General features: G+C 33.4%; 2 protein-coding genes across 2 annotated transcripts; one reads left to right on the plus strand and one right to left on the minus strand.

Moving 5' to 3' along the window:
* Positions 1–8,109: 8,109 nt before the first annotated feature.
* On the plus strand, positions 8,110–13,916 carry LOC112508659 (LRR receptor-like serine/threonine-protein kinase ERL1). The gene is made up of 27 exons (XM_025113347.1): positions 8,110–8,215; positions 8,749–8,887; positions 8,979–9,050; positions 9,133–9,204; positions 9,297–9,368; positions 9,464–9,535; positions 9,709–9,780; positions 9,875–9,946; positions 10,025–10,096; positions 10,179–10,247; positions 10,376–10,447; positions 10,532–10,603; positions 10,677–10,748; positions 10,835–10,906; positions 10,987–11,058; positions 11,163–11,234; positions 11,331–11,402; positions 11,483–11,554; positions 11,640–11,711; positions 11,793–11,864; positions 11,995–12,066; positions 12,139–12,210; positions 12,306–12,379; positions 12,461–12,592; positions 12,667–13,005; positions 13,096–13,466; positions 13,548–13,916. The coding sequence occupies exons 1-27, from the start codon at positions 8,110–8,112 to the stop codon at positions 13,899–13,901; spliced, it is 2,952 nt and encodes a 983-aa protein (XP_024969115.1). The 3' UTR covers positions 13,902–13,916.
* A 361-nt stretch (positions 13,917–14,277) lies between these two features.
* Positions 14,278–18,076, minus strand: LOC112508660. Its single transcript, XM_025113348.1, has 15 exons — positions 17,887–18,076; positions 17,130–17,294; positions 16,489–16,651; positions 16,238–16,343; positions 15,691–15,785; positions 15,507–15,585; positions 15,367–15,429; positions 15,226–15,288; positions 15,104–15,159; positions 14,955–15,021; positions 14,799–14,876; positions 14,649–14,714; positions 14,516–14,560; positions 14,364–14,440; positions 14,278–14,296 (listed from the first exon to the last, which is right to left on the minus strand). The coding sequence occupies exons 1-15, from the start codon at positions 18,074–18,076 to the stop codon at positions 14,278–14,280; spliced, it is 1,332 nt and encodes a 443-aa protein (XP_024969116.1).
* Between the last annotated feature and the right edge of the window lie 5,156 nt (positions 18,077–23,232).

Raw genomic sequence — 23,232 nt, forward strand, 5'->3', positions numbered from 1 at the left:
AAAGTTAATAGAGCTTGAGTCGAGCTCGAACCTATTATTAATTTTTCAACCCAACTTGATAAACCCAATATTCGACTCGACTCATTTACACACCTATTATCAGCTACCAGTTAGCTTATAAGCTATCAACTAACTTATCAGACATTAACTAGTTTATCAACAAGTTTGCCAAACATAGCCTAAATGTGATAACTTCTTTTAGTTTATTTATTTTATTATTATTTTGAAAAATTATCATTGTGAACCGAGGTTTCAAACTCATGTATTCTCTATTTATAACTTTTAATACATTAATATATTCAAGTATTTCGATTTGCATCTTTTTTAATGTCAAAATCAGTTCGATTCATGTATTGAGAATATAAATGTAAGGTTTTTTTTTTATTAACCTGGATATCCAACCCGCTATGCGAGCCGACTAATCCCAGGATGACCACCTGTTTTGCAGATAACCCGGAGTCGCCGCATTTGAACCTCCGTGGCCACAAGGGGATTTTATTCCTTCTTAGATTTGAACCTGGGGTCTCCTGATACTTTTGATCTTTGGAGTTAAGCTCAAACCAATCAGACACCACCGTTGTGGTTTATAAATGCAATTAGCCTAACCCTTATATTTAATGTTTTTGTTTTGTCTTTGATTTCTTTGGCTCTTTTTGTCGCTTGTGTGGTAATTTACTTTTCTCTTGATTCGTATGTCTTGTGGAATATGTTTATTTTTTTCTTGTTTTTACGTTATGTCTGACCTAAAAAATGATTTATGTAATTTATATTAGACATGAAAATGAAAACTTTAATTTTAAATAATATATATTAATTAGTAAATTTATAAAAATAATATAACAAATATTAATTAATAAAAAAATTCATTTTCCAATCAAAATATCATAAATGTATCCAATAATAGATGCAACTCTACATGTTAAACATCTGAAAATACATGTGAAAATGCAACAAATAATTTGAACAATAAATTATGTAATAAATTGGGGGTTTTAATCACCTCATTTATAACTAAATAAAATAAATGTATAAAATAAAATACAAATATTCACCTTTTTTATTTTTATTTTTATTTTTGTGAATATTTTATAAATAAAATAAAATAATAATTAATTGGATTTATGTTTAAGATGCTTATTTTATTTGCTTATTCCGTACTGGTAAAACGAGGATGGTGACATATAGTTAGGTTGGGACTGAAACAATGTTAGAGGGGTCATGGGACCATTGGTTAATTGGTCATTGTCCATTTTTGAACTCTGAAAGAAAGGACATTTAGGTACCTATAGTTTGAGAAAAGTTAAAATATACCCATGAATTTTGTTATTATTTACACATTTCATCCCTGTTAAAAATAAACAATGGGGACCAGACAGTTTTTTTACCATAAAATTACCACTTATTGTCATCACTGTATTGTTCAGTACTAATTATTTAATGTTGTCTAAGCTTTAACATATAACAAATAATTTCTACTTTTCTTTTTATATTAACTTTTTCATTATTTTTAATTTAAATTGTTTAAAAGACATCTTTTTTTTGTTTTACTAATACATAAAAAGTTTGAATTTTTACTCCGAACAAGGGGTTGGTTGTTTACCTTTTAATAGTTTTTTATACTTGAATCATTAAGAGGTAAATATTGTTTGGTAAAAAAAAATCTGTTTCTTAATGGTTTCAAAACATTTCTGAATGATTTTGTATCATGAGTCTCCAACTCTCCATTAACCATTAAGCGCTCTAATTTCATTGTAAACAATTAACAAACAATTATATTTCATTTTTCACTATATCATGAAAGCTTCTTAATCATTCTGACAAGTTAATCATTTTGCATCAAACCATTCAGCAACTGCCAAACAACCTCTAAGATACTATAATATTTCAGAAATGTTTTGTTAGATGTAAAAATAAAAGAAAATGGTTCACCTTATCTATATTATATTATAAAATATTTAACAAAAAATTTTAAAAACCATTTTTTATGTATTAAGTACTGTTTATTGATACATATTATTTAAAATTCAAAATTAAAAGTAAATGGTTCACCTTAGTTATACCATACCATATTTGAATTCGTGTAACTAACGACAGATAAATATATTCAAATACTATATATGTATCTCATTTTAAATATAAAAAATCTAAAATATATTTAGGATAATTATTGAATTTTAACAAAATATTAATTATTATCTTTATAAAAAACTATATTATTAAATAAAAGATAAATGACTTCATTAAAATCTAAATTAAATTATAATAAAAAATTTAACCAAATAAATTACACAAAAAAAAGTTTTAAATATTTAATTTGATATTAAAATCGATACATCTTTTTCAAAAAAAAAATCATTTTTATTTTTTCAGTACCACATAAAATTATATTATAACATCGACGCTGCTTACGCGAATATCATTCTAGTATAGTATAATAGGCCTATTAACTTATAAGTTTAAATTTTCATTTCGGATTAAACCTCGAAGACATGTCATTTTCATTACATTTTCAATCTGAGAAATCAATTAAAACAGTTATTTTAACTGATCAGTTTCACCTCTTAACCGATTTTTTACAAAGTTTAACCAAATAACCCTAGCCCTGCAATTTTGACATTTTTTTGCAGACCTGGATGAGAAACATAAATTTATTTTGCAAACCTGGATGATAAATATAATTTTTTTTAACGGACATCTGTTTTGCGAACCTATGACTATTTTGGTAATTTTAGAGATAAAATGGCTAGGAGATGAAACCAATTTGAGAAATATGGGTATCTTAGTAAATTCCCATTTCATTTTTCAATTCAAATCAAATAACCCTTTATTTTGGAAGAGGTAAATATAAGGTAACAGTAATGATTCATAAATACAATTGAAATTATAAATAATGGAGTATCTACCACAAATTTATGGGCTATTACGCTTATTTACTCAATTATTTTCTTACTTACATCCATGTGTATGTATATGCAATGTGTGAGAGACCACTAAATATCAATAATTGTTAAATTTAATGTCATTTAGTTGACATAGTTTTAATAAATTTACGTCATAAATATATTATTTTAAACACCTAAAAATGTTTATTTGTCATTATATATTCCTATTAAAAAAATAAATAAAGTGTCAAGTAAATTGGCTTTTTAATCATTTCTCTTATATCATAACTTTCATAAATGACACTTCTTCAACTTGCGGACCTAACTAAAACAAATAATTCAAATTCAACTTGGGTACTGTCGTAATTACGGATCTAAATTAAATATGATTTTTTTTGTCTTTTAATTAGGTTCGTAGATAGAAGAGACATGACTTATGTAAATAGTGACATTTGAGTAAATCCGAAAGACGAAATCTTGTGAAAAAACAAATTTAAGTGAAAGAAAAATAAAAAAAAAGTGTAGATTTGGTTGTAGATCTAGTTATGGAAGTGGGATGAACGTTGTCACTTGTCAATTTTGTGGGTTTGCCATAATGGTTATTTATGCATCACCAACCCTCTTTGATGTTAACTAATATTAATTGGTGACATGTGTTGCTTTTACCATTTACTGCCATGATATATATATATATATATATATATATATATATTTATAGAAAGACATTTTTAAATAAAAAGTATTTTGTGGTTACAAATAATACAAACTAATTAATTGATATATCTCTGTATAACCATATGCTATTTTTTTCAAAAACTAATAATGATGACAAGGTAAACATTTATGAGACAACTTATTTTAGTGATTGAGTATAACAAAAACCAAAAATCTTAAGGGGCATTTATTGAGTGTCATTTACCTTATCGGGTGTGCATAACAAGAACAAATAATCTTACTTGGTAAGATACATAACAAACATCGAAAATCTTACCTGGTAAGTGAAAAAGAAAACTTTAACCCGATAAACGTTTATTGGATAAGAGACATTTACCAACGCTTCATTTTGATGGCCAAGAATATCCAATGATAAAGTAATTGGGGTGGTAATTATGCTCTCTGTCCCTTATTTCACAGAAAATGGAGAGGCAAATTGATGTACTTATTGGATCCATCAAGACAAACGGGGCTTGAACCCAAAACGTCCGCCTTAACAGGGCGGTGTTCTTGCCTATTGAACTACAATCCCAAGGGAATCAGAAGGGTTGTTAGCAAAGAGTCTACTAGATAAGTGTTTAGTAAACGACGCCTTAGTTGGTAAATGAAGGTGGCGTCTTTTATCCATTTAGTGTCAACCCAATAAGATATGTTTACCAACAATCTCGTTTTGTCAGTTTGAGACCCGATAATCTTACTAAGTAAGGTCAGTAAAAAAATGAAGACTCTTGCCTGATAAACGGTCATATAATTAGCGTTTATAAACGACGCATAAATCACTATAATTAGCTAGTGACTATGATCGAAATTTATAATACAACATAATACATATTACGTTAATGTTGCTCAAGATATTGTCGATCTTCAATCTTTTTATATGTCCGTAATATCTTACTGGTAAACGTCTGCTGGGTAAGAGTTTGGTTAATGATTCCTAAAATATATCCATGTTATTTTATGTAATCTATTCTATAATATATAAGATATATATATATATATATAGAGAGAGAGAGAGAGAGACTTGAGATCACGTGAGACCAACATGTTTTCGTGATACCATTTTTCTACACTTAAATTTCATAGAGTTTTTGCTGTAAAGGTTCAAATTTTTTTTATCTTCACAATGTTTTGATGTGAAGTTTCAAATGGTAAAAAGTGGTCTCACGAAAACAGCATTGTCTCACGTAAACCCAAAACTATATATATATATATATACTTGGGAACACGTGAGACCTGTTTTAAAGAGACCCGTGAGACCAATTTTTTTACACTTGAAATTTCACATTGAAACATTGTAATGGTAATCTTCACAATGTTTTTGTTATGAAGATTCGGATTTTTTTACCTTCACAATGTTTTGTTATGAAGTTTCAAGTGTAAAACAGTGATCTCATAGGTCTCACAAAAATAATCTGGTCTCATGTGAACCCAACCATATATATATATATATATAATTAAAAAATTAAGGCCTGAAATAGATTTAAATTAGTTCTTGTAAAAGCATTAACCAAGCAAACCAGAGTCCAATCCTACCTCTGTTCTCCAGTACGAGGCATGATCCCTCTCTACTAAAACCTCCACCACTCGCATCCATGGCGCGTCTCACTTTCATTAATTTCATTATACGTTTTTTTCTTACTTTTTTTTATTGTAATTATAAACAAATAAAAAAAGTTTAAAGCCATTGACTTTTCAACATACATGTCATAAGTCATAACGTGTTTATATATAGTAAGACAATAAACACACATGTTTTAATCCATATGTCGGTTTACGGACACTTCAAACCCTGATTTCCGACACATCTTTCTGCTAACTAGGTGAAAAGGAATTTTTCGACTCGTAGACGTTTCCTCATTCTCAACGGTCAAAGGTTAATCACTTTTAATTAACACAAAAACTCCGAGTATGAAATCCGTCCAAAACAATCAACTCATCGCAAAAGACAACCTAGGCAGTGCCAACCCCTTCCACTACTAACACTCTTCCGCATACACCAACAGTATGCATCTATCACCGATACCAAAAGTCATAATACACCAGAAAAATAACATTGTATGCATCTATCATCGATACCAAAAGCATGGCAACCCCACCTCAAGGTATGTGGGATCTTAAGAGCAAATGAAACGTTACAGCATTACCGTTTCACCAACCTACCCCTAACACGCGCCACAAAGAAACATTCCCTAAGGGTAAGCACCATCACGCTTGCAAACCTTAAGCAACAAGATCTTCCACCCTATTCCTCTCTCGCACTAGACATTAACCCCTTAGAACATTATGCCTTAATTTGGTCCTAAGTCGTCGACTCTCTTTTACTATGACCTCGATTTCGCTTAATGGTAAACTTTAAATCAATTGATCTATCATTCGGCCCTTACATAGCAATATTAAAAAAAAATACGTAAATTGTAACATCCTCAAATTTGGAAATATCAGCTAAGTTACAAAAATTATTTCTGCCCATATGAGAAAGACTTCTTTCTTGGCCATCGTTAGGGTTTGGGTTCTAGTATAAGAGCGAAGCCACTCGACCGCAAGGTGCAAAGTGGAAGATTATGAGCCACTGGTGAAGGCTTGGTAACTAGGGTAAATAAACGTGGGTGCTTGCTCGGGGTTGGTGTTAAGTACGCTCTTTAAGACGCGAATGGGAAAGGATGCGCGTCTGCAATTAAAGTGAAGGGAAATTTCTCAAGATTTTTGGCTCGCAATAAAGCTAGGAGGAATTCAATAGTCCTCTCTTCATGGGGATTCATCACTCTCGGACATATATCCATGGCCATCGTGGCTAACAACACATCACTTTCAACACCCAACATCTGCAAAACAGATCACAATTATAGGTACCTGGGGTTCAATCCACGTCGTTCACCCCATCAATAAATGGACCATTTGTTACGGAGCCTTCCCTGTCGCCAAAGAAGAATAAGAATTTCTAAAGTTTTCATTGATATTTCATTTTCTATATGTCAACACTTGATCACCTATCATGTCGATCTAATATCTCCATCAACAAATAATAATTCCAACTTTACATTAGGTATATATTAGTACAGATGTTACTAAAACCCATTAATTGTCACTATCTCCAAGGTATAGAGTCTCCAATTAACTAATTTGTTTTCGTGTCTTTAACTAATGTCGTTAACTCAACACAAATGTCGTTAGTACCAATTCCCATCGAAGACCTGATGCACATGCCGACAAATACAAAGGGTTAGACTTAACGCCTAGTGAACTTAAACAATTTTCATCTTTAATATAAACGGTAAATGTAAAAAATGTTATTTAAATCACAATTTACAAAATGAAATGTACTAAATATAAAAGCAACATATTTAAAAAAAAAAAAAAACCATTCAAACGTGATGAAAGCTCGGTGATCAAAACACCCATTTAGCATGAAACCAAAACCTAATATTAAAACAAAACATGAATAAGGTTTAATATTCAAATAATGTCTATTATACAAAAAGCCATAACATGGGTAAGGTTTAGTACGTCAAACCGCAATATATGGATAATACTTCATACCCACACGGACTCTGAAAACATAGGAACTCTACATCCAAAAACACCTTTAAGTTACAATGGAGACATGTTTACACTGAATGGAGAGACACACAAAGTAAACCATGTATCACCGTTGTTAAGTTTCATCAAAACTTTTCATTTGACAGAAACCAATGGCTTCAAGACGAGAACATCAAAAGTCTTTGCTTGACAAAATCAAAAGTCTCAAATATTACCATTCCAAAGGTCAAAATAGTCATTTTATTATATAAATTGGTTTTTTTTTTTCATGATTTATTCAAATATTACTACGTTTGCAAGTCCCAAGTCCGCTACTTGCAGACCCAGGTAAAAGACAAATTTATTTTATCAGATTTGACTCAGATCCACAATTAACTATGATTTAAGTTTTTTTTTTTTTTTTTTGTCTTTTAATTAGGTCTGTAACTATGACCAAGGTAGGGATATTTTGGGTAAATCAAGAAGATAACGATGAAAAAACCAATTTATGTGATATAAACTATTTTGACCAATTTCTTAAAAAAGAAAAAAAGATATAACAGGAATTGAAAATTGGTAGCGCGTGGTAAAGCGTAGGATAAGGACGCTGTCGCAAAATGTAACCAGTTAGGGAAACGGCAGTACGGGCAGTGACGGCCGCTGCCACTTTTCTTCTTTTTCCCAACACCTCCATTTACTAACGTCCATTCACCGCCGTTTACCCCCTCTCTCTCTCTTCATAACCAACTGAATTCACCATTAACACCTCTCTCTCTCTCTGCCTTACAGTTCACGCCAAACGCCTGTTCTCTCTTCATTTCATTCTTCAACTCTCTCTCTCTCTCTCTCTCTCTCTCTCTCTCTCTCTCTCACATTCTCACTACTGTTATGGCCTCCTCACTGCTACTCCATGAACGCCTAAATTTGAGCTCATTTTGATTCTTCTATTTGGTGTCAAGGAAGAAACTACTGCTTTACATTGTTCTCGGATTCAATGATGGCGAAGAATATAGCGTTTTCGACTAACAAGGAGCTTGCGCTTTATGTTTTACTGGCGTTTTTGGTGTTACAGTTTCCGTGTACGATGTCTCTCAGCGACGAAGGTAAATTATTTGCTATTGTGATTGTTTTTCGCAAGTGATATAGGATCAAGGATGTGTTAACATGTTTTTTGATACATGTACATGTGTAAATTGTTGTTTTACGCCTTCAAAATTGGAATTGTTTTCATATGTATGTATATGTGTTTGTAGAACATAGAATAAACATATTCTGAGAGATATTCTGAGTGATATTGGGAGTCGAGTTTATCTGCTGTTTTTATGTTTTTTGGAAAGCTGAAGGTTGATATGCTCAGAAAACGATTGGAAGAAATATGCGGTTCTACTGTATGCATAAGCATGAGAGAGTTCCGAAAACAGCTTCGGAGTAAAACGATCGCAAAACGACAGAATACGAAGAGATTATAACATCACCTTAAATTTTCGTTTACCATTTTTAATTTTCTAAATTTTTGTTAACTGTTTAAACATATATATTTTTATCTGATTTACTCTGTTTCTAAATTGGTGAGTTGTCACTTGTCATCGTACTGGTCTTGAGAATTTTTAGTATTGTTTTGAATTGTTATGTGTAGGGAAAGCATTAATATCTATTAAGGCGTCGTTTAGCAATGTCGTTAATGTGTTACTGGATTGGGACGAAGATCAGAACGATGATTTCTGTTCTTGGAGAGGGATTCTGTGTGACAATATCAGCACGACTGTCGTTGCTTTGTATGTTGCTCCCTCTTAAAACTTGTTTTATTTCGCTTAATTTGCCGTGATTTTCTTTTGTTTTATTTATTGATTTGATTTCACGGTACAGGAATCTGTCAAATTTAGATCTTGGTGGGGAAATTTCTCCCTCGATCGGGGACTTGAGGAATCTGCAGTCTGTGTACGTAATTCCTGTTATTTTAATGTACCGGTTTTTGTTTCACGGTGAAACCGTTCTGATGGCTTCTTTTTAATGACGACAGAGATTTGCAGGGAAATAAGCTTACTGGTCAAATACCGGATGAAATTGGCAGCTGTGTTTCTCTAGAGCTACTGTAAACTCTCCTAATTTTTTCTAAAATTCGTGAAGAATTGAAAATGCTTGATGTTTAAGCGTTTTGTGTTATGATTATGTTTGCCATTGCAGCGACTTGTCTGACAATATGCTGTACGGGGATATACCCTTCTCCATTTCTAAGCTGAAGCAGCTTGAACTCTTGTGAGTTTGACCTGAGTAATGCCTAAAGATTTAGTTTAACTTTAAACTCATCTCTTGTTAACTAAAGAGTTATTTTTTAATCTCCCTGATAACAGAAACCTGAAGAACAACCAAATCACAGGTCCCATCCCCACAACATTAACTCAAATTCCTAATCTTAAGACACTGTAAGTTCCATTGTTCTCTTATACTTTTCCCATGAATGTCGTCTTTTTAGATCCAGAACCTAATGAAAGATACTTAGTCTGCTCCCTCATGCCTTTTTTTGTGTGTTCTGCCACTATAATATTTGAAATATTGCAAACATCTATCTTTACAATTCTTGATATTATTTGTTTAGTGATTTGGCTCAAAATCAGCTGACGGGTGTGATACCAAGATTGATATACTGGAACGAAGTATTGCAGTATCTGTAAGTTCTAGTAACCCCATTCCAGATGAATACATGTTATTTTCAATCATTTTTATATAAGCATATTCTTAACATGTTGGACTTGTTTTTACAGTGGCTTGCGAGGCAATTCCTTAACTGGCACTCTGTCTGCTGATATGTGCCAGTTGACTGGCCTTTGGTATTTGTATGTCTACTTCTATTTTGATAATGGCCTTTTGAGTTCTTATCTAGTCTTGTGTCTAACTTCTAGTCACTTGTTCAGTGATGTTCGGGGGAATAACTTAACTGGCACCATTCCAGACAGCATTGGTAACTGTACAAGCTTTGAGATATTGTGAGTATCATTTAATTGATTTTGGTGGTTACCAGTAATATTCTTTGTTTTTTCATTTGAACTGAATTTGTTTAATCTGCAGAGACATCTCTTACAATCAGATCACTGGTGAAATCCCATACAATATTGGGTTTCTACAAGTGGCTACCTTGTGAGTTCCCCTTGTCCCAAATATCTTTTGGGAGGCTATGAGGCCATGATTTACACTATTTTTTACCAAATTATTTCTGCTGGAGATGACTGATCATGGTGTATACTGTATACTTCCTGGTTCTTTAGATCTCTTCAGGGTAACAAGCTGACAGGAAAAATTCCAGAAGTCATTGGTCTTATGCAAGCACTTGCTGTTTTGTAAGGATTTTCTATCATTGTGCAAAAGCAACATATCCTTTTTTTTTTGTCATGCAATTTTTTGATTTTTACCTCCCTTGCCAGGGATCTAAGCGAGAATGAACTAGTTGGATCAATTCCTCCAATCTTTGGCAACTTATCTTTCACTGGGAAACTGTAAGTTGTCTTCTAGTGTGATGGACCAGGGTGTCTGTAATTTTTTTGTTCACCCATTTGTCTATTGCCATAGGTACCTTCATGGGAATCGACTCACAGGGCCTATTCCACCAGAGCTTGGCAACATGACTAAGCTTAGCTATTTGTAAGTGAAAGTCTTCAGTCTTGCAATTTTAGATTCCCAAGTCTTATTTCATTGAACTAAGCTGGGGATGCTTGTTAATCTTTCAGGCAGTTAAACAATAACCAACTGACTGGTGGTATTCCTGCTGAACTAGGGAATCTGGATCAGCTTTTTGAACTGTGAGTCCTTAATTCTGAACTCTTACATGAATACATTCTTATATTTGTGTAACTAAAATTGGCTAATCACGGTTTCCTAGGAACCTTGCACGCAACAATCTTGAGGGACCTATACCTGAACGCATCAGTTCTTGCACTGCTTTAAATCAACTGTAAGTATTGTTCTGTAATAGCATATCTAAAACCGTTTTGTTATGCAACTTAATTTGTTAACGGTCACAATGATCAAATTTGTATTGAATCACTACTCTTACAGCAATGTGCATGGAAACTTCCTGAACGGCTCCATTCCCTCAGGCTTCCGCAATTTAGAGAGCCTAACTTATTTGTATGTGCTATTTCTTTCTTATTTAGTCTTGTAATAGCTTACATCTGGATTTTATCTATTATCAATGTGTCACAAATGTTGCCTTCTTTACCGCAGAAATCTTTCATCGAATAAATTTAAGGGAACTATACCGTTTCAGCTGGGGAGGATAGTTAATCTAGATACATTGTGAGTTTGTGTGTTAAATATTATGTTGCTCTATTTATATGCTGTTATCTATCTAATTTTCTGCATATTACATTATCAAGGGATCTTTCAAGCAATCATTTCTCTGGACCTGTTCCTGCATCTATTGGAGATTTGGAGCATCTTCTTTCTCTGTAAGCAATCGATTGCGTCATTTGACACTTCTAAATAATTCATTGTTGTACACAACTTAAATCTTTCTTATTTGTTTGTGCAAAGGAATTTGAGCCGTAATCACCTTGAGGGTCCAATACCTCAGGAATTTGGGAATCTCAGAAGTGTCCAAATTATGTAAGTGTTTTTACTTTGCCTCCAGTTGTACTTCGTTTTGCTAAAAACTGTACCTTAGTAGTACTTTTGTTGTTTTGGTAGTGACATGTCATTCAACAAGCTCCATGAGGCCATACCAGCAGAGATGGGCCAGTTGCAGAACATCATATCTCTGTAAGCCAATTTTCTTCTTTCCATTATTAACTCTAAAATTTATTGCAAAAAGTGGGTACCTGCTGGTTGCACTACCCTGTTAATATATATTTTATTATCTGTTTACCGGATTTTATCATATTATTTGCAGAATCATTAATGATAACAATCTGAATGGAGAGATCCCTAACCAATTATCCAATTGTTTCAGCCTTGCTAACCTGTAAGTTTTGTTCCATTCATTTCATATTCTTGGTGATTCATTCCTGCAATAATCCCTTCTCATGCACATCAGCAATATTTCTTACAACAACATTTCTGGCGTGCTGCCTCCTGGTCGAATTTTTTCCCGGTTTGCACCAGATAGGTATTGTTCTATAGCTTTTACATGCTCCTCATTTTATTTTTTGAAGTCGTTTGTTGAGCTGTCCTCGTAATATTTTTTTAACTATGGCCCTCCAGCTTTCTTGGAAATCCATTGTTATGTGGGAACTGGTTAGGTTCCATATGTGACCCATATTCACCAAAACCAAGAGGTATCTGTTTAAATCTCATCTTCTTCTGTCTGTTAAAATTAAGCTGCAAACTAAAGGAATGCTTTATCTTCTCTGCTGCAGCTCGGTTCTCCGGGACAGCCATTGTTTGCATGACATTAGGCTTTGTGATACTACTTGCCATGGTCGCATTGGCTATTTTAAAATCAAACAAATCTCGGCAGTATATAAAGGAACCAAGCAAGGGATTGCAAGGTTTGTCATTTTCTGTTCTCTTCTCATGAACTTGTACATAGTTGGTTATAACTCATAACTAGTGTTTCTTGCAGGCCCTCCGAAACTTGTAGTCCTTCACATGGATATGGCAATTCATACATATGATGATATCTTGCGAATCACCGAGAATTTCAACGAGAAGTATATTATTGGATATGGTTCTTCAAGCACTGTTTACAAGTGCGCTTTAAAGAATTCCCGGCCTATTGCAATCAAGCGGCTTTACACACAGTACCAGCACAACTTTCAAGAGTTTGAGACCGAACTTGAGACGATTGGCAGCATCAGGCACAGAAACCTTGTTAGTTTGCATGGCTATTCCCTATCACCCACTGGAAACCTCCTCTTCTATGACTACATGCAAAATGGTTCTCTTTGGGATCTTCTTCATGGTGAGTACAGTTGAATACACACACACTTTTGAATCAGAGGCTTTTCTTGTTGATATTTAGTTATTAGTTTTAAATGTTTCTTCTCATTAGGACCATCGAAGAAGGTGAAACTTGATTGGGAAACTCGTCATAAGATTGCAGTTGGGGCTGCTCAAGGGTTAGCTTATCTTCACCATGATTGCAGCCCTAGAATCATTCACAGAGATGTGAAATCATCAAATATATTACTGGATGAGAATTTTGTGGCTCATCTCTCTGATTTTGGGATAGCAAAGTCTCTCCCAACCACAAAAACTTATGCATCAACGTACGTTCTTGGGACAATTGGATACATAGACCCTGAGTATGCGAGGACGTCTCGACTTACTGAAAAATCAGATGTTTATAGTTTTGGTATCGTTCTGTTGGAGCTACTGACAGGGAAGAAAGCGGTTGACAACGAGTCTAATTTGCATCAACTGGTTAGTAGAAACTAAACCTAATCTCCAAATAATCTCTTGTGATATGAGATGGTTGAGTTGTTAATAAAAATGTTGTTTCAGATATTGTTGAAGGCAGATGATAATACGGTGATGGAAGCTGTTGATCCAGAAGTTTCTGTTACATGTATGGATCTATCTCATGTTCGAAAGACCTTTCAGCTGGCATTGTTATGCACAAGAAAACAGCCATCTGAGCGACCGACAATGCATGAGGTTGCACGAATCCTGCAGTCGTTGTTGCCAGCTGCTCCAGTTACAAAAAATTTGGCACCTGAGAAAGAGAAAGGCATGGGATATACACAGTTTGTGATGGGAGGAGATAAGCAGCAGCAGCAGCAGCAGGGGGTTGAGAATTCATCTGATGCTCAGTGGTTTTTCAGGTTCCGTGAACTCGTGTCTAATAATACGTTTTAGTTGTATTAGTGGTATATATATGTTTTTGGGAACAGGGAGATTTATTATGTGTTCCGTCTTTTTGGTACGAACAAGTTGGATTTCAGAATTAGGAACCAAAGTCTTTATTTATGATATTCGATATTGCTGTTTGACTTTGTATAATTCCGAAATACATGCATAAAATTCACTCAACATTATATATATATATATATATATTTCTTTCTACAATTTGGATAAACATTTATTGAAATACACCACCAATGAATAAAGAAATAATGGGCAATTGGGGATGGATCTCCTTTTGGTTATGGTTGTTAGTGTTCTTTTTAGTAGTTACAAATCCAATCAGTCTATACGTGTTTGGAATGTCTTCATCCCTCATTCCTCATAACCTTCAACGGATATCCACGCTCCTGATAAAAATTCAAAACCATTTTCAGGTTAAAGATCAAAATAACATCTCATCACTAAGTAACCTACCTGTTGATGTTGGGCTGCGGTTTAACTTCAGTGATCCTCCTATCGCTTCCACACTGATTTGGCTTCCCACCACACCTCTGTTACACTTGCACACAGTTAATCATCAATTTCAAAACTATAACAACACATCATATTTGCTTCAACACATATACCCTAAACTCCTGCTGGGAAGGTCTAGGTGCATTCTCTTTCAACGCCTAAACCCACACAAAAACAAAAACAAAATAATCAGCATCAGCAATGCTTTGTATAGGACAAAAATATCATCTTATATACCAAACTGACCTTGCTTAGACGAGGTGGTTTTAATGAGGATATAATTTTTGTCTCGGATTCAGATTTTAAAGAGAGCTGCCAAACATAATAACGACACAGATGTGATCTACAAGAGGAATGATAAACCGTAAGTACTGATTATATAGGGAACTCAGATACCTTTTTAAATAACTCTATCGGCAGTTGTGAGTTGTGCTTTGCATTTAGTACAAGTCCTCCATCTTTCATTTGGTGTACCTGTGCCATAAGCTAAACGGCTTACCAGAATAGCATATATACTAACTCAAATAAGTAAGCTTGTGAAGTCGTCTGCACCTTATCAGGAGTTCGAGCTTTTGAATTATTTGGCGATTTGCATTTATCCTTCTTTCCAGAGTTTTGGCTGCAAGCAAGAAATCAATCCGGATTCAACTGCAGTGTACTAAAATTCTCAAATAAAATGTCCACAATTCAAGTTTTCTGACCTCTTGATGACTATATCTTCACATACTGGAGGAGCAGAATTCTGTTTATATAGTGCCTGAAAAGAAGACAGTTTAAAAAGGGTAAAGATAAATATACATTCTCATGGTAATTTAACGCCAACTTGATTGCCTACATTAGCAGATTGAACTTGCATTGCTCGCGCTGTGGTCTTCAAGTGAAACTCCTGTTGTACAAAGTAGTCATGAGATATGACATCCATCAAAACTCAGTTACTTGCAACTCTTTGAATCTTTTAACTTACTTGAAACTCTGTTAACGGAGTCATGCTTTTCTTACGTTGGGGACATTTAGGAGAGCTGAGAATCTGCCACGTAGCAAATAAGATGGATTACTCGTGGAACCGATATTTAAAAAGATACATAATTTATTCCAAGTACCAACTTTTCTGTTCAACGGTCGTGCTTTAAATCCAGGAGTATTTGCTTTTGGTTGTTGAACTGATTCAGATTTATTCTGGGACCTAAACGTGAAAAAGGAAAGATGGATGTCAAGAAAAAGTAGCCAAATATCGCTATTTTGCAGAATGGCATACAATATAAGTAGCACAAATGCTGAAAAATAGTACCTACGCCTTTGCGCTCTCTCTTCTGTTACCAATGCAGGTTTTCGGGGAATAGTAGTTTTAGATCTAGAATTTGAGTTGCCTTCCAATTGTGCAACCTATGAACAACAATGATTTGCCAGCTTAGTTACTTTATGCATTTTTTTGTTTGGTGGCAAGAAGTAAAGGCAAGTACTGAAAAATAGGAGCTGAGATTGTTCTTCTGTGGTGAATTACTTTACCTTCTTGACAATCTTGTGCAAGAATGAAGCCCGGTGCTTTAATTGTGCAACCTACTTACAAGATGAAGAAAATTAGGGTCCTGTAGAAGTTATAGCGAACGAATTTCTGGCTTGAAAACACATACTAGAATTGTTCCTAAAGAAAAGACCCACACCACACTTCCGTACTAAGCCAATTCCATGAGGAAGAAAGAAGTCTCACTTCTAAACTTGGAAAGAAATTAATATGAATTCCCTATGTAACATTTACTTTCACATAAGATTTAAAGTCTGTCAAGGTTAACGTTCCCAATCATAAAGCTACTGAAACTTTAAAGATGGATGTGCACCTTACGCAAATAACCAATTTCTAGCTTCTGTCTTTTGGTGGCATAGTTTTGACATCTCGTAGGAGATCGTAACTTTTCAACTGCAGTAACTAATGGCTTCTGCAACCTACAAGTTAACAAATGGCAAAAGAAGGGTAAGGGAAGTGGAAGAATAAAAGCACTTGATGAAATAGAATCAGAACAAACGACACATGAATCTATTTATACAAACACATGAGATAACTTTACAAGACCAGAATCAAGGTTAAAACCTTCCACAACCGCCATAATGTATTTCACACTCCTTATTTTGCTTGGCTAAATGACTAGCAGTAGGTTTCATGAACGATGAACCACTTGGTTTAGACAAGTTGACTGTGGACTTCGGCTTAGCTTTCACACTATCTTGACGCATAAGATTATGCTGCTTTACACCTGAACCAGTTGAATGAATAAAACAATTAAACCAAAAACAGATGGAATAAAACTCAGGATCAAAATTGAATTCAGAGAACATGTATCTTTAAATATTAATGTGCATTAAAGCAAAAAAAGCGATCCGAAATGAAAATGACTCAAGCTTACCAAATTGGTTCTGTGCCCCTAATAGAACTTTTTGTTCAAGACATTAAAGCTATGAAGTGAAATTTGTACATTATGGAAGTGTGCATCTGAAAAGATTTAAACAGACACCTTATGAAACATAAACTAGCATGACTTATTGATAAATAAATGAAACTTCCTTCAGCTCAATGAAGACTTTCTTTTCTAGTAAGGTTCTGAACCGCCTCTTAAATTAAGATTAAGTCTTCAACTATGTCATTACTGAATTGGTGGAATATGTGGGAAAGATTGTCGATACAAATTGTAAAGTTAACGAATGGGACTCTATTTTTTCTATGGACATGTTTACCTTTGATTTTCCCATCTCTTGAGGGGGATCCATGATCAGTGTCAGCATCTGAAACGCTGGATGTGCTAGTGTTTCGACTAGCTTCTATTTTTCTGGAGCTGGATTTATGAGGTTTCGCAGGAATGACTTTGGCTGCCTTCATCAACTTTAACTTCACAATAAAAGCTGAATCATCCAGGTAAAATCATATTGGCAGATTAGAGAAGATCTACAAGTGAGTGTCAGTTAGAAAAAGAGAATGAAAGACCGAATATTGCGAGAATCGTTTTGCGATCTCGTAATGCAAACACCATTAACAACCATATTGTTAACTCGATACCGATTGTTGAATAACAGCAAATGTTAAATGCACAAGGCACAAACAAGACCGGGGATCATAAAACCATGAGTAAATTACGTTTTTAGTCCCTTGGTTTGTTGAAAATTTCTATTTTCATCCCTATAATGTATAATTCATTGCTTTTTTGGTTTCTACGGTTTACAATGTCTTTTATACTTAAAAATAATGTTTTGGCCTGCCACGAAAATAGAAATGCATTGCAAACCGTAATGATGGATACAATTGGTTATTTTTAAAACCACAGGGACTAAAAACGTAATTTACTCTAAGATCATCAGCTATGTAATTTAGTTAAAACGATCACGAAAGTCAATAAACAAGCATAAATTAATATCTCTGCAGCGTCGGAATCGAAATAGAAAAACTATAATCAACAGAATCAAGCAAACGAATACGATCAGGTATGGGAACGCTTACGAGAAGGAGGATATTCACGAGCGTATCTGAACCAGGTTTCGGCTTCTCGCGCCTCGGACTCCGTTTCAACTCTAGAAAAATCATAGAACTGAAAAGCATCAAATTCGTATTCTGGATCAAAAAAATCGTCCGAAAACGATGATGAATCATCTACAACGAAATCCTCCATAAACTCCATTTCTTCATCCATCGTTTATGTTATGCTTGTAAACGTGGTTGAAACGAAATCAGTGGAGACGGAGGAGGAGGAGGAATGCAGATTAAACCATTCAAAGCCCTGGTTGGAGAGATGATGAAACCCTAAATGTGATATTAGGAGAGATTAGAGAATGAGGATTGTCGAAGCCAACGGCGATATTTTCGTGAAGCTCAAAATCGATACATACATGCGTCTGTCTCTATATGCGTCCGTTGTTTAATGTAGCGCCGAGAACAACCCCCTTCCCACTCCATTTTCAAAATGTAGGACCCACGCTCACAAATATATTAATATGACAAAATATGATTTAATATATTTTTTTATTTTTATTAAAACATTTTAGACAATTAATTATATGACGGTATTATTTTGAAATTAAGATTTTCTGTTAAATGCCAAAAAAGTCAACCAATTATTTTCTCCAATAATTTCATTATTTAAACTAAAACGCTAACAAAATCAAAAGGGAATAATTTCTCTTTAAAAAACATTTAATAAAAATTCTTAAAAACAATTTTTTATGCATACAAAATTGTTTAGTAATGCATATTACTTAAAATTCAAGATTATAGGTAAATTATGCATAAGTACAACTTATTAAAGCTTCATTTTTGAATTTGTACAACTAACTATAAATAAATATAATCAAATACGGAATAGACATCTCATTTTAAATATAAAAAATCTAGAATATAATTAGGATAATCATTAGTTACAACAAAATACTTAATTATTATCTTTATAAAATTATATTATTGAACGATAAATAAATTACTTCGTTATTAAACTTAAATTAAATTATAAATAAAATATTAAATTAGAGAATTACACAAAAAAACAGAACTTTAAATAGTAAATTTGATATTAATATCGACATATTTTTTTTTTCTAAAATTTTATGATATATTTAAATTTATATTTTATTCAAAAATAAAAACATTATCGCTTTCTCAAAACCTCTAAAAACGTATTATATCAACATAAATAAATAAATAACAAAACAAAACATTAAAATTGAGATATATCTCGCTATATTATGCAAGCTTCCTTCTAATCCAAAATAAAGTTTTTATTCTTTATATTCTTTTCAAGAGATTTTCTATCATATAGTTTTTAAAATAGAGAAATATAAAAAAAACTTTAAATATAGGGAATTCTATAAAACTCTCTAATGATGCAAAAGAACTATTATTTTAATAATTTTCACCAATAAGATTTATTTATTGGTTTTTAATATAAAATTTAATTAAATATATTAATCCCTTGACCGTATTGTTAGTTAGTATCAGACGATAAATAATCAATTATCAAGTTTAAATACAAATATTAAATTATATATCAAATCAAATATGTTTTTTTAAATTGAAACGTTACACATAAATAATGAAATCTTGTGAAACCAATTTTAAAACAAATGGTACAAAATCAGGTAGCAATAAATAAGGTCATTAGAGTCAAAGCAAAAACTGGTGCCAAAGTTGATTTTAAATTTTGAAATATGTTAATATTTAATTTAATAAAATATTTTTAAATAACAGTGGGAAAATATTTATATTAATTTAAAAAAGAAAAAGTCTTGGATAATATTTTAATTTATGATTTATAATTATATTAATTTAAAAATAAAATAAAAAAAAAGGATAGAAAATATATATTTGATAAAAGGTGGAGACGCTCCTGGTTCGTACGGGGGAAAAGAAGGGGGTCCGTGAAGCAAGGAAACATAGAATATAATGACAAAACAAGTATCGTTTGATTTGCCACATCATCATTCGCCTTTTTCTCTGTTACCAACTTTTAACCCCCATCATTGCTTTTACAATTTCATATCAAATCTTACTTTTTCTTTTTCCTTCTCCTTTTTGGTCAAGGTTGACTTCGACAAAAGTATCTTCAACAAATTCTTAAAAAAACAGTCAATTAAAAAATACATAATATTGTTTCTCTCTCATAAAAATATAATTTCTTTTAGGAATCTTCAAATGTGGAGAAATTTATATTTTCTTTGTTACTTTATCTATTTTGGAGAGTCTGTTGTAGCAAAAAATTGTCCAAAATGCTTGTTTTCTTCATTTTTAGATGATTTATTGAATATGATCTGATAATTAGATTTGTGTTCAATTTAATGATATGCTCTTCAGTACCAACGACATGTAGAACCAAGTCTAAGATCAATCCACTATGCAACTAGCCGTTTCACCTCTTTTTTCGTTGTTCAACACATCAATTCCAGGTTTTTAAGATGATGGTTTAACATTGAATTTCATCTTTGGATAGAAATTTCGTTAAACCAACAACTAATTGTTCTTTTGAAACCCAAATATAATCAAAGGTTAAAAATCATACCCTTCCAAGTATGACTATATGAGCAATTCGTAAAACTGATTTATCAAAAATGGAGGAATTCATAAAGCTCAAATCATAAAGTTTTGAACTTCAATCAAAAGTTCAAGTTTTAATCCAAAAACCAGAAGAATATATCCTTTTGAAATTGATATCAACAACTCAAATGCAAACCCAAATCCATAAACCCTAAATTGAAAGGATCAAGAGAAGCAAACCCTTACCTTCAAAGAGAAATCCTAAAACCCTGATATTAGTTAGCTAAAACCCTGAGCTTCAAACTTGAAATCCCAACCTTGGTGTCCTCAATTCCATTATTATCTTAGTGTTGGTTGAAACCAACTAAATCTCACGCCTAGAAAATATGTCTGGCACAACTAAATGCATGCTTAGAAGACTAGTGCAAAGTTTCCTTGCCAACAACCCTCACACCAAACTTATGTGTTGGTCATGCTTCCCTTTGCATGTTTGAATTCGATCAAACCAATCATCACCCATGTATTGACCTACCTCTCAACCACGACCCTTGTCGTGACTTGATGACACATTAAGCAACATTGCCATATGTGCATCCCTTTAGCTCCCTAGAGCTGCACTGCCCGATCCCCTAGTATTCATACTAGAAATGGATACATGATATTTTCCCTTAGCAAGTTTCTAAATATAAAACTTACTTTAAGTATTATTATTACTATTAATAGTATCAATAATTTATTCACTTGTTAACCCATCCCATGTTCTCCACCCTACAAGATTGATCCCATTACGAGCACATCTGACCTTTGATTAGTCCTTATAGATATTATGGACAATGATGCCAAATCTGACTAGCTTGTCGTCATTCCATGTACCACTTCCCCCAATGTCTCTAGTACTTTGTCCCTCAAATCATAATATGCTGGAATTATGTTTCTATGGAACTCTCACTTATACCCCCTATTGAATTGACTTGTCAGATATATATAACCTGATCATTAACCCATAACCCCTCACATATAGTCTATGAATCCCCTTTATTACTTATATTTCTCATCATCATAACTAAATTCTCAATGTCCCACTTGCCTTTCTACTAGAGTAATCATCAAGGCAATACTTAGATCTTGTTACCCTCGTAACATTTTCACCCAAAAGAATATATTCACATGATTCACCAATAAAATATTTCTTAATCCCATCCTCTCTAACACCTTGTACATTTAATCATACTGAATACCTTGACATATGTTGTCTCCAGGATCCATAACGCTCTTAATACCCAGACTAACACTGGACTCATGCTCGTTTCTAAATCACTTGTGTTTGTCCCCAAGAATACTACTACAATTTTGGATACTTCTTGTCAACCCTTACAATTTTTTCCATGAGTTGTGTCATGTCCATCTCATTCAATAACAATAAATAACCAAAAACATAATGGCTAATAAAGCCCTGCCACAGTGGAAGTCTTACAAAATTTAAATAAAACTAATAACCCAATGTTAACCCGTCTAATACCAGGTTATGTTACAAAATGAGTTCAAACATTAAATCTAAACATCACAAAATCTACAAAAATATAATTCTCTAAGTGAGAACCTTACCTTGTCCATCTGTGAACCTCTTGCTCCTGATATGCATATATACTAATAGTCAACTTTATAAAGCTCAGTGAGTTCATAGTCTCGTGCATAAAGCATACATGTCACATAATGCATAAGACGAACAAATATCCCAAATAAAAATAATATGCACATTTTTAAAACCATTTAACTGATAGTGGGATATCATATACTATCCCATTGGGGAAGGACCATAATGACATTCCTCGGGTTATACGACTTTCCCTTGACCGATCACCCATTCCAACGATGTGCCTTCCCTATGACATATCGACCCAATCCCATACCCTATTGAAAATAATAACCCATTTATAACAATGCTAAATAACGTTTAAAGCCAGTAAACAACTAGCATGCAACCCGCATAATAAATTACATATATGTATTAAAGCCCATAAACATGTATATAAAATAATATTATGCACAACATATTTGTCCCACATAATTCTCATCTTCAAATACATTTTTACATAAACATGCATCCAAATAAAAGTCTCATGAAGATTCACCTGATTACGTAGGTTACTTAATGATAAATTATGACTGATTGTAACACCCGTTGTAAGGTAATTAATTAGATTCTGATCAAGTTTTAATCTGGATTATAATCATTGTTTAAGTTCGTATGTCTAATTTCTATGGTTGTGGATTTAAACCTTGCAAATTAGACCTTGAATTGGGCTTTGAGTGAAACACTTCAGGCCTCTGCATAGGTCATGTGACCCTTGTGCTGCAACCCTTGCATCGCAAGGCCAATGTCGCGTTTCATGTACCGTAAGTAGAGATTTCTAGCTTGTGCGACCCTTGTGACCATAACTCTTACATCATAAGGTTATGGTCGCATTTCTTGTATCGTAGGTTGAGTCAGAGACGTAGACGACCCTTGTGCCGAGACCCTAGGGTCGCATGCAGGGTCACATTTTGACAGCATGCATCTAAGTAGGGATGTATTAAGGCATCTCTCATTTACTCCTCTCATATCTCTCTCTCTCTTCATTGAAATCAGTAGGAAACCCTGGGACGAATTTCTCTGAGCATTTAAGGCATATTAAGGGTATTCTTCTCCAAATTTGGGTGTTGAAACTAGAGATTCATGATATACTCCTATTCTCCATCATTTTGCTAAGTTTTTAGGGTGCGTTTGGTTTGCAGGAATATTTTTTAGGGATTTGGATTCCCAGGAGTGATTTGGATTCCATGGGA

The sequence above is a fragment of the Cynara cardunculus genome (assembly GCF_001531365.2).
Source record: "Cynara cardunculus var. scolymus isolate 2C chromosome LG 3, CcrdV1, whole genome shotgun sequence".
Classification (NCBI taxonomy): domain Eukaryota; kingdom Viridiplantae; phylum Streptophyta; class Magnoliopsida; order Asterales; family Asteraceae; genus Cynara; species Cynara cardunculus.